We start from the raw sequence: 14636 nt of genomic DNA on the forward strand, positions 1-14636 counted from the left end.
TACCATATTAATAAAAATGAGTGGGATGCAACAAGAATTGGGTATAAAAACTAGTCCCTGAAAATTGGCTAATTTCAGCATGACAAAAAAAAAAGGATGTAAAGTATGCTGACATTTTGATTTGTGGGGTAATTTGATGAAACCATTACAGATACATTACTAAAACATCCCGGGGAACATTTTTGTTATATTATTCATCTGAACATGTCTCCTTCATTGGATACCTTTGTGGTCTTATGATCAATTTACATTCCGACAACACACCTGCACTGGCAACGCATGCAAGATAAGACGAGTTGAACCAAGTTGAACTCTCCTTCAGGTCAACATGGCTTCCATTCACTGCTTTGAGTTTTTCAGTAGCTTGCACCTGAATGAAGCGATGGCAGCCGGCAACACGCTTGGTTTGCCTGATTCTGATAAAGAGTCCTCGCCCTGACACAATCCGACACTCACTCATTTCCTCCTCAGACTGAAGACAATAAATCTCCTCTCAGTCAGCGGCTGCAGGAGCTTGAGAAAGCTGAAGCGGCACAGCTAGGCCAAGAGGAGGCCTGTACAACACATGCGACTCATATTTCCTCCCTTCAACTCGACAAAAAAAAAATAAACAAAAAGCCCGCCTTTGCTTTCATGTCACCAAAATTGACAAGACTAACACACCGGAGAGGCGGTTCGATTGAAGGTGCACAAAAGGAGCGTTGTCTGAGCAAATAGAGGAAGAGATTAAGAGAGTTTACAAGAGAGAGAGATAAAGGGAACGTGTGATTAATGGCGACTGACAGCTGATCACAGAGAATGCTCTCCATTTGCAGTCGCTGTCACACTCAATCAGTGCGGTGCAGTCATCTCACTGCAAAAGGTAAACCGGGCAAGCACAAAGGCTGCGGACCTTCTAATAACACCCTGCCCCCTCCGTCCACGCCTCTTTCCTCCCAAGCACCAGACTGGCTCTCTGTTTCTCTTCACTTTCATCGTCAATGGATGGAGAGATCTGCGCACTTGCTGAATCATTCACCCTATTTCTCCTAAGCAGATAATCTTGCTTAATAAAATAAAATAATAATTAATCAAATAAAAGTACTAAAATATAATAATAAATATTAATAATTAAAGGAAGCAGCCCATTGCACAATGTATTTATTCCTGCTGCTTCAGTAACAGTAACATCACTTGCTGAATAATTCTCACTATTTCTCCTAAGCAGATAATCTTGCTTAATAAAATAAGTAAAATAATTAATCAAATTAAAGTACTAAAATATAATAATAAATAAATATTAATAATAATAATAAAAGGAAGCAGCCCATTGCACATTGTATTTATTCCTACTGCTTCAGTAACAGTAACATCTCATTTGAATTATTTAGGACTGTTTGTGTTAATTAAAAAAAAAATGGTGATAATTGGCTCACACTGAAAGCAGAATTTATAAATTGCAGGTCAAAGGCTTTGGCTGTTTTTCTTTAGGGTTTTACTCTTATGTGTAACATCTCCCTCGTGTGCCCCACACAATGGAAAAAAGTGTCTTGTAAAATGCTGAAGCTGCTCCCAACTGATCCAGTTACAGGAATTGATGAATTTATAAGATGTTTGTTGACCAAGACCAGTTTTCAATACTTTAAGGAGAAGAATGAAAATAAATGTTCTGGTCACAAACACTTTCACAGTGACAGTTACACACATACACGCACCCACTCCAGACACACAAACTCATTTTTATTTTGTGGGCGGCGCACAACTAGCGTATTTTTCCGACAGCTCAGTTTGGACGAACGCGGGCTGATCTCTGCTTGGGCTTGACTGTGACACTCAAATGAAGTGATGAATGGTATGATTTGCTAATGTTAATGCTGCGATGGAAAAAGAGCCGTGATCAGACAAACAGATGTGCGGTGCATCGGTGAAAACTGCTTAATATCACCGGTGCTGCAATAACCTCAACACTTCTCCGGGCCGCCGGTTCGTGATGGAAAGAGCGGCTCAGATCCTGAAAGATGACGGGACACACGTGAGTGCAGAAAGCCACAAGTGCAGCACATTAGCCGCAATAAACCCCGGAGCTGGATTTTTTATTCTCTCGGTGCAAGTGAACAAGCTTTTGGCAAACGGAGAGTAAGTGGAACTGGGGGGAGAATTGTCCAACAGATGGGAATGTCCTCTCTGTTTCAAAATGCCATCATTGCTCAGCCTCTTTGATTCATCCTTCAGCGATGACATCACCTCTGCTAAGTTATTCTAATTCATCTAACTGCTTTTACACAACACCGAGGTAAAAATATCCCATTGCGCTTATCGGTCATCCGTATCCTGGCTGCCATCATTCACACAACGGAACTTTGTGTGTACGTGCGGAACCACAGGATGAGACTCACCTGATTTAGCAGATATGGCTTCGTAGACCAAATGCTGCCCGTTGGTCAAGCCTCCATATGGTGACATCTGATTGGACGGCTGCCTATAAAGAGGTTAGATGCAAAATAATAAGGACCAAGCATTCAAGATCTTAATTGATACTGAATGGAGTTACTTTTGCATTAATGGCGACATAAGGCTGTAATAAAGTGGCAACTTATACACACATGGGCATCTGTCTTCCACTGAATAATGAATATGTGGCCTTTTACATGCTACATTTAAATCAAAGCGTTTCACCGAGATCCCTGCAGATACACATGACACATTACAAGAGCTTTTTTTTTCCTCCACAAAATCAAATAGCAAATGCAATAAATCATCGTAAATGTTAGCGAGGCGTGGAGCAGGAGCAGGCATGTCTGTAACTGTATACATTCACTGTTAAGTATTTTTTTGTTTGGAGCAGAGAAGGGAGGGGTGGTGGGGTGGGGGGGTCAATAAATAAAGCTTAGCAGGTATTAACCTCTCACCTCATGGCAGCCGCATGCCAGAAGAGCATTAACCAGGTAATGAGGGTACACACTGCCTCCTTGTAAGGGGCTGCACAGTTGTTCTTTCATACCATTACACAACCACAAATAGAATTGGCCCACTTTAAGAGTGGCATACTTTGACAGGAAGCAACTCCTTTCATATGGAGAGGCCGGGAGGAGGGGGTGGGGGGGGAGTGACCTCAGGGGGTTTCACATCACTTTGACTATGTGCACACCTTGTAGCACACACAGGTAACCTGTCAGAATGTTATTCAGACCGACCAACGGGGATGGAATTGAACCATAAACATGTTTTTGGCAGCTTCGGTGTGTATACGGTATCCTGTGCAACCGTTGCGGCTGATTAATAGGGAGTGAAAGCGGCAGCGAGGTTGACATTAATGGCACTCCTGTAATTGTCACCCTATTAGTAATGCCACACGACAGCCGGCGGTTTCCGTAGCTACAGCTGCGACTCGGCAAAGCGTGCAAACAAAATACCAAACAGGCCCATTTATTTGCGCTACAAATTGCCACTTTCAAAGACTTCAGTGAAGTCATCCCGCCGTTAAGACCTCGCAGCCGAGGGGGTTGGCAGCTGCGGTATGTTGATAGGACGGGGAACCTTGCTCAACCCGACGTGATACCAACTTCTGCTGCACACGCGTGTGCCACATGTTGGCAGAAATGTCAAAAGGCGCTTTTTTATTTCCAATGTTTGGGCTACTTTAGGGGAGATTTGATTTTGATTGTAACTTCATCTTCAAGCGGGGGTCATGTGATGCTGCCTTGGGTTCCTCATCCCCGACACACAACCACTGGATATCTACATGCCGGAAAAATGGGCGTATTGCATCAGCGAGGGCATCCGGCGTAAAAATAAAAAAGGGAGTTAGAAACATGACTCATTTTCAGCAAATGAATCGCGGCATCTTGACGCAATGGAATAACGTTCGATTTGTCTGCAACCAGTTGAGAGGGCAATTAATTCAAGCCTATCTAGTTTCCTGCATAAATGGCCTGTGTTAAATGCGTAAGTAAACAGGAAAAGAGCCAAGTTTGGTTGCAGAATCACGTAGAATCAGGTCATTAAACATGATTTGAGTCAAAGGAAAGGGATTTTCTCAGCTGCTTGACAGGTACTTCTCATTTTCTTTTGCCACCCGTCCATTTTCTATCCTTCTTATCTCCACTTTTTCACGATTATGAATGGAGCTCTCGGGACTTGCTCCGCATTTATTTAGCCTATCGCTCTAACTGACTACACCTTTGTGCAACAATCCCACAAGTGGAACATTCCTCTGATAAACAGATGAAATGAGCCAGTGTCGCACTGATCAGTGGCACGTTTGTGCCGTACGGTGCGGCGTGCAGTTCAACTGCCGGTGAGAGGAAGGTGGATAACCTTGAAGTGGATGAATAAACCAAGCACAGTGATTCTATTGTAAGTCAGACAGGCTTAGGCGTACACCGGGATGAATATCAGATAACAGAAGGATAAGGTTGCCCCTAAAATGAGCGCTCGAAGGGAAGCAACTTATTATCCCGCCGTTCTCTGCAAACAATCATCTCCATTCCCCTGGACAGAGTTGAATTGTCTGTCACTCGTTTCCATTCTCTTTCTTCTTTCATTGTTTCCATCAGAGCTTTTTGGTCCTGAAGCTTCCGTTTTTCCCACACTCTCCCCTGTCACACTGGTCGACCACAAAAATGCAGGACGGAGGAGAGTGTTGGGGAAGGAGAGGGGGGGGGGGGGGCTCTGGGGAGGGGAAGGTTGCTCTGGAATTCCACATGCAGTGGGTAAACACGGCAACTGCCAGGAAGAGACACACACATACACACACTCAGGAGCAAACACGGCACCTCAGCGGCTGCACTACAACCCCTGGGTTGCCCGTTTAACTATTAGCTGGCCGACCCTCGGACAGTCCGAGCAAGGTGTATGAATGAACCACGTCAGCAAACAGAGCACTTCCGTAATATTAACACACTCCCGTCAAGCCTGCTAACATCCACGCTGTATGTAAACATGGAGGAATACATTGTAAAGGGAAAGGAGCACAGCTGGAACTTCACGGACGGATTTTATGAGCGTGATCAAGCCCTCGCACCTGCAGAAAGCATTAAAATAACATCGGGGTCCGATCACAGCGGTTTGTCTTTGTTGTGTAATTTGGCCGGATTCTGTAGTAATAAAGTCATAATGTGAGTTGGGGAACTAGCCGTTAAGCACCGTTTGACTTTTTTCCTTTAATTTTCCCTTCTGTGCTCTTCAGCTTATCTCCAAACCAAACAGGATTTAAACGGTGCTCCGAGCCCGGGCCCTTCCACTGAACCAAGTTGTGTTTATGGTTCAGGCAGAAATCGGGCCCGTGCGGAGGTTGTTTACTGAGGAGGCAGATCCACCCGGCAGCCAAAAAGACGTGGAGCACAGCACACATGTTGGAACTCTCATTAGAATTAGATTTGTCCTCTTGAACTCCACGACGCTGGACGTTCTCACGCCAGAAGCAACACGAAGAATCGGTCGTATCAAAAGGCGGCGCTTACTTGACGAGGCGTGCTGATGCCGGTTTCCTGATCGGGCCCTCTCGGGCCTCGCTGGGTGGCTTTGGGGAGAGATCGGGACGATCGCGGGTCTTGATGTGACTGTGATGGGGTGGTCCCGGAAAGCTGGAAGTCTTTGTGGGAACCTTAGCGTGGGGAGTGCTTGTTTCGTCTGAATGTTGATCCTATGGGACGAGAAGTTTAAATTAGATACTCGCCCTCCATTTTGTAGACCAATTATACTGCGCCGGAAGGGAGGATCCGAGCAAACCTATACACTTGACTTGATAAGATTAAAATCCTTTGAGTGAAAGTTGGCAGCCATTATGTAAAATTCATATATGTCACCTTATTTTCCTCTACCTGGAATAAGTAACTGTGAGACTATTTTATCAGACTTGTCTCCGTTCGTATGCAAAGCGAGAGACCCCTGGGCAAGAGTTGAAAGCTAAATTCAAATTTACTCACAGCTATTTCCAAGAATGTGTCCAGCAGTGTGTATGGGGTGTCGAACTACTGCTAGCAGCAGGGAAAAAACTACACTAGATGTTTTGGGAGTCAACCAAGGAGGAACTACAGGGCGGAGTGATTTTTTTTTCTTTTTTTTTCCCAAGTCAGCTCAATATAATGAATGATACCGCTGATGTTACAGTTCAAATTGATGTTATATATTGAAAGAGAGCAAGATTATCTTTTTTTTTATTGCAATTGGCTGCACTAAAAAGAAAATTCTTCCCAGTATTTGTTTGCTTAAAAGGAGTTCTTCAAAGACTTGGGTGGAAGAAGAAAAAAAAAGTTATTTCTGACATAATATTTTAGAGCTGCACTTCAATCCATCCTTACAGTGTTGGTTGAAGTGTTGCATGAATTCCAGCCCAATCTCATGTCGGTGTTATTTTCGCTCCAGCTTCATATGGTTACCTAAGATGCTGATGGTCTTCCAGCTTCACAGTACAGTAAAAGGTTCAAAGCACCGCAAATGGAATTGAGAATATCTGATGTAATTTCTGTGCTGATAAATGAGAATCTGAGTTTCCAGGTTGCATGGCCTATGGCTGCGTTTCAGCTTGAGCAAGGCCAGGAAGGGCACCTTTGTTTGGCTGCCAGGTGGCCCCGGGCCAAGCCCACGGAGGAGCCGCACAGTCTGCACCCAATAAGTGAAACGTGGTGCAGAGACTCGGAACAGCCCCCTTGACTATTTCTCCCTCGCGGAAACCCTACAAATATGGACACTCATGAGAGCCAGGAAGGTGCACTTGGGTAGCCAAATTTAAAAAAAAAAATGAATGAAGTCATGTAGTTGATGGGATGGTCTTGCACAATATTCCTGGACAGCCCTAAGAAGAAGAATATATTTAACAGGCAGTGAAGAGGTTGTCAAGACTGACTGTCAGGAAGTCGCAGATGGTTCGAATGAACAGGAAATGATTGCAAAGATTTGAGTGAGCGGTATTAAATATGGTGATGAAACTCTCATAACTAGACTCTCTCTTTCTAGCGACTGGATAGCTCCGGCATTTCATTCCTAAGAGCCATTGTAATGATTTTGTGGGCCGTTTTGTTCGGAGGGCAAAAATGTAATCGGCTGAAAAGACGATGATGAAAGAGTCATCACATTAAAGTGCCCAGCATGGATCTTGTGGAGCAAGCCAAGATAAATGTCACCTATATTGCATGAATTAAGGCTCGGCTACGAAAATGAAAAAACAATGAGGTGGGAGAAACAGCATTACTGAGAAGCGCTTGGAAAAAAGTGCTTGCTTCCAGTCATTCCACACTGTAAGCTGTCCCATGGCACCCTCCTGTCTCCACTTCTCTCCATCCCTCGTGTTGACTCCACAAAATCCACTGGAAAATGAATAAATACGCTCCTCCTTGGGATCATCTTTCAGAGCCACTGTGCAGAAACATGGCGGGGAGGACTACGTGTTTTTCCCCACTCAATAAGTAAAATGTCTCACATCTTCAGAAATGTCAAACACAGGTGGGTAGATCCGAGAAAATTGCTCCATGGTGACACGACAGTTTCCATGTACAAAATAACACCTCAGTCACTCATGGGTAGCATTCCTTGATTACTTCAAATACAAGCCTGGCCGTGCAGCCAAACAATGTCGTTTTGAGTGAGGAGGCACGTTTGGCTCTTCAGGAATGAGCTTCTATGAGGCGGGATGTTCCCACTCAAGACCAAGTGGTTTGCAGGGAGATTCTCTGAATAGCTTTGGAAATGCTAACATAAAAGCTTCCCCTTCATGTGGGCGCTTCTTGGACAGCAGAGCGCTTAGGTAAGGTAGTGTTTTTATTTTATTATTTTTTTGAAACATGAGGGAGTCATAACTCAGCAGTTCACGGGCAAGTCACTGGGATTTCATCTATGCTGAGCATTTCGTTCTTAAAGTTAATTCAATATTCATTTGAACAAATTTTGATTTCTCCATTAAAATGTGCATCAATAACTTTTATTTAAAATGCTGATAGCCACCAAATAATAATAAATAAAACTAAATATAATTATAAAAATATCAATGATTTATAAAAAATAGAATAATAAAAATTATCTAAAATATTGTATACCAAATGAAATCAGAGAAATATTGTAAGATGATTTTGAATTAAATTTTTAGGAGGTTATATTTTATACTATTAATAAAGTCAATTGAAAATAATTTTTTCATCAGTTACACGGTTTTTCGCCATTACGACTTATGCGCTGTCAATATAGCAAGGGGTTACGATAACAAAGAGTTCTTCACTGTACGTACCTGCTGTCCACAATGGCTCTGCTCCAAGAATAGTCGGGGTGGAACTCTTTGCGACTGCAGTTGCTGTGTAGCAAACGGATTCTTTTTTCTCACAGGATGGCAACCCCGCTCAGGATTCGTCACCATCATGGAGCTGAAGCTGCTGTGACTCTGCCTGTCACTGGAAGCCTCTCCACCATTCATCTGACCGTGACTTGAAAGCAAAAAAGTTTTCAGACAGAAGTCGTTAATTCATTTCAAACTTAATTTCAATATCAATATTTCACCTAACGTCTGATTAAATTTTCTTAATGTTTCCATTATAAATTGCATTGAAAAAAAATGCAAGGGTGAGGCCTAAGAGGATTCTCTCACCTTATTTAAACATTTTAACCTTCCATTATGTAGCTAGAAAATTATCTAGCAGCTCATATCAGGCTATGAGAGAGATTGGATTTAAGTGTGCAAATCAGAGTCAAAGTCGAGGGCAAATCTTGTGGCAGCCCGTAGAGCAAACCGAAACCTTTTGCTTCAGTACTCCCAGACCTTCACGTTCCATTCACGTCACAAAGCCACAACCTGGAAAGAAAACCATTTGACAAGCACCACGAGTTTGTAACTGGATTATCTGTTATTAGAACTAAGCTGCCTTCATTTTTTTTTTTTTTTAACCACTATTGCAGAATAGAGGAGACCGGCCGCATCCTCAGACACACTTATATTGAATCAATTGCTCCCTTATGACCCAAAGATTCCGGGAGCAATGGAACTAATTTAAGGAAATTTCATTTTACCTCATCTGTGGAACCCACTGGACCATATGTGGATGCACGATGACATCAACACCAAAAAAAAAAAAAGGACATGGTATTCAACACTTTATCACTGTCTTTTCGGCCTTTGTGCTTAACCAGTAATGTCCAATGTTTTTATCGAGATAACAGAAGGGAGGGAAAAAAATATTATGCTAGTTTAAAATACAAATAGATGTAAAATACCCCAAAATATGTAATAATTACTTTTTAGATTTTGGACAATTGTATGCTGCCATTTTGTAGGAAACCATACAAGGCAGGAACTGAAATATAAATCAAGTTCTAGTTCCCTGAATGAGCCGACCACATGCTTGCATTGTGATTCTGTTTCTTTATGACAATTTTGAAAAGCCTAATCCATCACAGACAAAACAGCCTGTATGTATGGTGTGCCGCAATACTTTGGGCTGGCGGGCCCCTGCTAAAAATAATGCCCTAAAGAGCTCTATCGGGAGCAGTGAGGAAAGATTGGACAAAAATAGGGAGTGAAACTAGCCCAGTTGAGGAAATTAGATCCCAAAGGGGTCTTATTGAGAAAAAAAAAAGTGATTGAGAATTCCCCCAAATTCATTTTTCCACCGGCCAACACACTTTCACAATAGCCACAGTATCTTTAGAAAAAGAAATTCAAGTACAGTAGTTGCATTGATTTTGGAATAACAATGTATGATAGCTATCTTGTGAAATATATTCCTGGCCTTGTGTGGCCAAAAGAAAACAAAACAACCCCCCACCCAAGCATTTCTCAGATCACATAATAGGACCTATTTTTCAACAACGTGTGAACAAACACGTGAAGGTCAATTTGTTTTTTTTCACTCCTGGAAACAAAAGCTTGTCTGTGAACATTTCAAGGTCAGAGGCCGGCGGACAAAACAAGAACCCGTTCTTTGTTTACAGCAGTCTTTTTTTTTTTTTTTTTTTTTTTTAATGAGTTAGTTGGACCACAGAGAGCTGCAGTGCCACAATTTTACTCCACTATGGGCTAACAATTTATCGACCACTAATTTTAGCTGTTTTGTTGAGATGCAAGGATAAAACCAAAGAGGGAAAAACAAATGAGTGAAAAGAACAGCTCTTGCAAAATATCCAAGACTTCCTGCCTGACTCCCTGCTGTGCTCACTAAGCTTTACAGTATGCTGATATGACTTCTGGTCAAACAATACGGCAGTGTCAGTCGAGCACATGTGCCGCATCAATCTAACTCAGTGCGAATGTGGGAAAAAAAAAAGGACAATGTGGGATGACGTTGTACCACGGCATCTCAAAGTTCCGCCCGGACGAGCGGTGGTTTGTTTGAGAAAGTGCATCTTTTATTAATTTAAAAGACAAACTATTATTGACAACAATCATGAAGTGTGGCCCTACATGCATGTAGTAACACGGCACGCTGAATAGCATAAAACCGCCCGCCCTCCTATTACAACATCTGGCTCTAATCAGTCGCGAATAAAAACATCTTCTAAATTCAAAGGCAGGGAAGACATCAAGCCAATTTTGTGGAACTTTTGGTGAAAACGTTGAACTTCTTTGATGGCAAACAGAGTTCTTTTATTAGTCGGGTTTGTTTGTTTAGCAAACTGGCTGATAAAAAATTCTCCGGAATGTCCCGACAATATTCGTCCGAGTCAAACAATAGTGTGACAAAGCAGGCGGACTAAAAATACCGCGTGCACAAAAAAACAACAGTTTAGATGTCTGTTTCTGCGGCGAGGGTGCTAATACAAGCAGAGACGAGCAAATGTGTTAACATTACACAAGGGGACGACTGACTACAAGCCACTGTTGATTTAATACAACTGTCATCTTACTGGGCAGCCATATTTGTTACATGCACAAAATACAAATATGCACAAGCTAGAAATATTGGATCAAATTTATGATCACTGAATAGAGGTCAACCAGCATGTGCCAGGTGAAACACTTGCCGGAAATAATCCTGAAGTTTACAGTGGTTGTAATGGGACAAGCCGTGTTGTGACCAAGCCAGATGCCGATCCGTCCTAAAGAAGCAGCCGCTGTTGAGAAAGCTGATGCAGCATACCTGCTGGATCCTGGCAGCGGTACTTCAAAGAGCCACAACAGCTCTTTGGACCAGATCATAATTCACCCCTGTGGTTGCCTTAAGAGCCAGTGCGCTTAACGGTTTCAGTATGTTTGGCACAAACGGCCGGGTCGAGCGCAGGGGGGAGGGGACTCGGGGAAATTCTGAGCGGCAGGGAGGCAAAATCATCCTAATATCTGGACTAATATCTGATTAAAGCTTGTTTGGGTCTATTCATAGCGGGAGGAGGCCAAGGGGACTCGACAACAACGGAGCTTTGTGTGGCAGGCCACTGTAGACAAGCAACCTGTGGTGACATTTGAAGTGACCTTTTACAAAAGCACTATATCTGGGTCAAAGACCAACCATGAACTCAAAATATTCCCCGAGGATACTTTGAACAGTCTAAGAGGGAAGGCAAGAGTCAAAACAACAATCTCCTTGATTGCCTGGCAGCCACGTGACCCCCTGAGTCATGTCATTAGAGTAGTTTGCTTCGACTGGGGATCAAACCCGGGACATGTAAAGCAGATGTGATGACCACCACTACACAATAGAACCTCCTCAAAACCCCCAAGACAGGTTCTCAACCATAAGTTGTCATACATTAGTGCCGTTTAAATGTATTTCTAAACTTTGACATAGGAAATAATATTAGTGAAACATTCTGAGAGGAATTGTAGCTTGCAGGTAACAGCATCTTTCTAAAAATTTTTTTTTTTTGCCTGGATCCACAGACATCGTAACATCATGCTATCGGCCATAGTAAAAAAAGAAACAAACTCATTCATGATTTGTGTGAATAAAACATTTTAAAAGGGAAAAGCCAAACATTCTTGGAATTCCCTCACAGGTCCAAAACTAAGGAAGTGCTGGACAGGAAAAACAATCTGGATAGAGCAACACGATGAGGTCGAAACTCAAGTGATGAATGGTCAACTACTTTACAGGATCAAGTCAATGAGACAGTGAGCATTATGAAATCATGTGTTCACCATTCAAGAAACAGTGGAACATGATGACCTTCTGTCTGTCTGTCTGTCTGTCTGTCACTATTTAGGAAAATGGAAGGCGGGCGGGCGGGCAGTCTGCTGACTTCCCCCCCACCTTACGTAATCCTCCAGCAGCATTAAAGTGAGACAAAAACACATAAGGATTAAGTGTCAATTCATAGTGGCCTGCCCAGAGGGCGGTGTCCACTCTACCATCATTATCCTGGCATTTTTCAATCTACAAGTCCATGTAAGACCACTGAGGGAGATTTTAGCTGCTATTGAGTGTGACCAAATATACTCATGGGCTCAAGCGGGCTCCAAGTGTCTGAAGTAAATCACACAAAAATGTCCTCGGGACAGGAATTTGGAGAAAGGGAACAGTATTTGATACCTGAGCAGCTCCATTGAATGCTTTTTCTCGCCGGCGCAGTGGAGTGAAAAAAAGGCAAGCTCTTAAAAAGTTTAACGCTCAAATGCAACACTTTAGAGGCTTTGGGCCTGGGAGACACATTTGGGTTAAATAAAATAAAAAAAAACAAGAACAAGCAAGAACGTTTTAACACAAAGCACAAATGGATTCATTGTTTAATCTTACAATGAGCATGTGATGAGTTTTTCCTACGTTATAAATAGATTTTGCAAGTTGTATTAAATAGGTAGACACATAGTTCTATTTAAAAATTTAAATTAAATAAGAGTGACTAGGAAAAATGGATGGGGGAGTTCATCCAGCTCGATGGGCAAATTGACAAATAATTTTTAATAGGCATCAAAACAAGGAATAAATCAGGTGAATATTCCCATTTGTCTTTTTATAAAGCAAAAACTGGTAAGGTATGACATTTTTTTATGTGCAGGCCCATATTTAGTAAATAAGTGTTTGGAGCATTTCTTTGGACTTACTAGGTCTTGTTTCTAAGAGGATCAGTTGAGGAGTGGTCCAGACCAAAGGATCCTTGGTTGTTGACAGATGAGGTCGGCATCTTGGAGCTCTCTCCGCTCAACATCCGGCTCGCCAGGTTTAGCCTGGTCAACTGTGGAGGGAAGAGAAGAGCTGAAAAAAATCCAACAACAGGCCATGTAGAATGAATATCCCACCACCTCAAAAAAGTAATTATCATGACTTCCATGAGTCCAAATCTATTCTCAACTCCATCAATGCTGTTTTACAGGACGTAAAAACCATGTCAGCTTTTCCTTCCAGCGAGCAATGTGTCACATCACTGCGGAGGTCTTTTATATCTAGGAATTGGACTAGTTTATTATTGCTCTGCCACTACGGCCGCTCTACACTTAACATGACGGATTGTCGAGTTAATTACATGAGTAACTTGATGACATTATAGGGTAAGGACACACACAGTGTATTTTCTGTCTCCCATGATAAAAAGGAAGGATCATTGCGGGCCTTATTCCACAAGGATTATCCAGACAATATTTTAAGAAAGTTTGACAACAATCTAATGAGCATAGTTATCTATTGTTGGGCAAAAGTGTGGTTAATATTTTTTGTGTGAAACCTTCCATGAGAGCGAATAATCATTGAGGTTACGCAGTGCAAGCTGGATTTTTTACTATGTTTACAAAGTTCTTCTTTTGCTTCTGCTGGTGATTTAATGACTTATAATGTCAGCCTTAGAAAAAAAAAAAAAACGCACACGCAAAACAAATTGCTGCCATGCCCTGGACTCACTTCTCAAAGGGAATACAGTAAACACCTTTTAGATAGTCCGAATAATGTTGAAGCAGCTTAACCGCAGCTTGTGTGGTCTTGTGTCATCCTAAGAAATCCTGACAGAAAACATCCAGTGAAGCAGTAGGAGGAAGAGCAGCCAGAGGTGGTGCGAGCAAAGCCTGACGGGCTTAACGCACCAAGTGACCAGGATAATGTGGGAGAAGTTAGCGAGGAAGCTTATGCGAAAGCTCGCTTCGTCACATTCCTGTATTTATAAGCATCAATTACCGCAAAATAGCAGCTCGTTGAGTATCAACAGAAATCACTCCCCCATGGTGCATCTGATAATGAGACCTCACACAGAGCCGGGACGTGATGCTCCGTTCAGCCACTTTCAAACCCTGAACCAGAAGCCGCCCCCGCAAAAAAGTCGACAGGCAACCGAGGGGGAGGAAGGTGCGCCGCTCGCGGCTGCAGACCCTCCGGCTCCGACAGGTCTGCTTGAAGAGTGAGCAACTACATGACGCCGGTCAGCAGGGGGTCAGGAAAGAATTAAACATTACCAAAGAGAAATAGAAAAGACCTCACAGAGAGAGCACCGCCACATTTGTCTTCCCTTCCCTGAAACTTTGTTTATGAACGCAACATTCTTATTTGAACTTTTTCTCGCCCCAGGTGGGACCACTTAGTTGAAAAAAAAGGTGCGAGTGAACTCACATGTCGCGTCAGAAGGTTGATGTGACTGGAACCGGCAGTGCTGCAAGTGACCTGTTTGTCGGCCAGCTTCTGGAGGGCTGAGATGAAAGCCTGCTGGTTGGACCGGGCCTGGACGGTAAGAGAGTCCAACTCCCTGAAGCCTCCCTCCGGGTTTGACTTCGGCTTACTGGAAGTGGACATTTTTAACACTGCGATAGAGACAGAAGAAAT

At 42.8% G+C, this 14636-nt stretch overlaps 2 protein-coding genes across 3 annotated transcripts in view; one reads left to right on the forward strand and one right to left on the reverse strand.

Moving 5' to 3' along the window:
• The window catches only part of LOC148385313 (CD209 antigen-like protein C), a 198751-nt gene that overhangs the window by 117444 nt on the left and 66671 nt on the right, over positions 1-14636 (forward strand). The gene's annotated exons all lie outside the window — the stretch shown is intronic.
• Positions 1-14636, reverse strand: part of ttll5 (tubulin tyrosine ligase-like family, member 5) — a 35198-nt gene that overhangs the window by 2692 nt on the left and 17870 nt on the right. For both annotated transcript variants that reach the window (XM_088401261.1, XM_088401260.1), the window contains exons 26-30: positions 14427-14614; positions 12938-13068; positions 8201-8393; positions 5442-5623; positions 2376-2458 (exon numbers count right to left, since the gene is read on the reverse strand). In XM_088401261.1, the coding sequence (XP_088257387.1) occupies positions 2376-2458; positions 5442-5623; positions 8201-8393; positions 12938-13068; positions 14427-14614 (777 nt within the window). The remainder of the gene's footprint in view (positions 1-2375; positions 2459-5441; positions 5624-8200; positions 8394-12937; positions 13069-14426; positions 14615-14636) is intronic.

The sequence above is a fragment of the Syngnathus floridae genome, chromosome 16, assembly GCF_059516105.1.
Source record: "Syngnathus floridae isolate MCC-2025c chromosome 16, RoL_Sflo_1.0, whole genome shotgun sequence".
Taxonomy (NCBI): Eukaryota; Metazoa; Chordata; class Actinopteri; order Syngnathiformes; family Syngnathidae; genus Syngnathus; species Syngnathus floridae.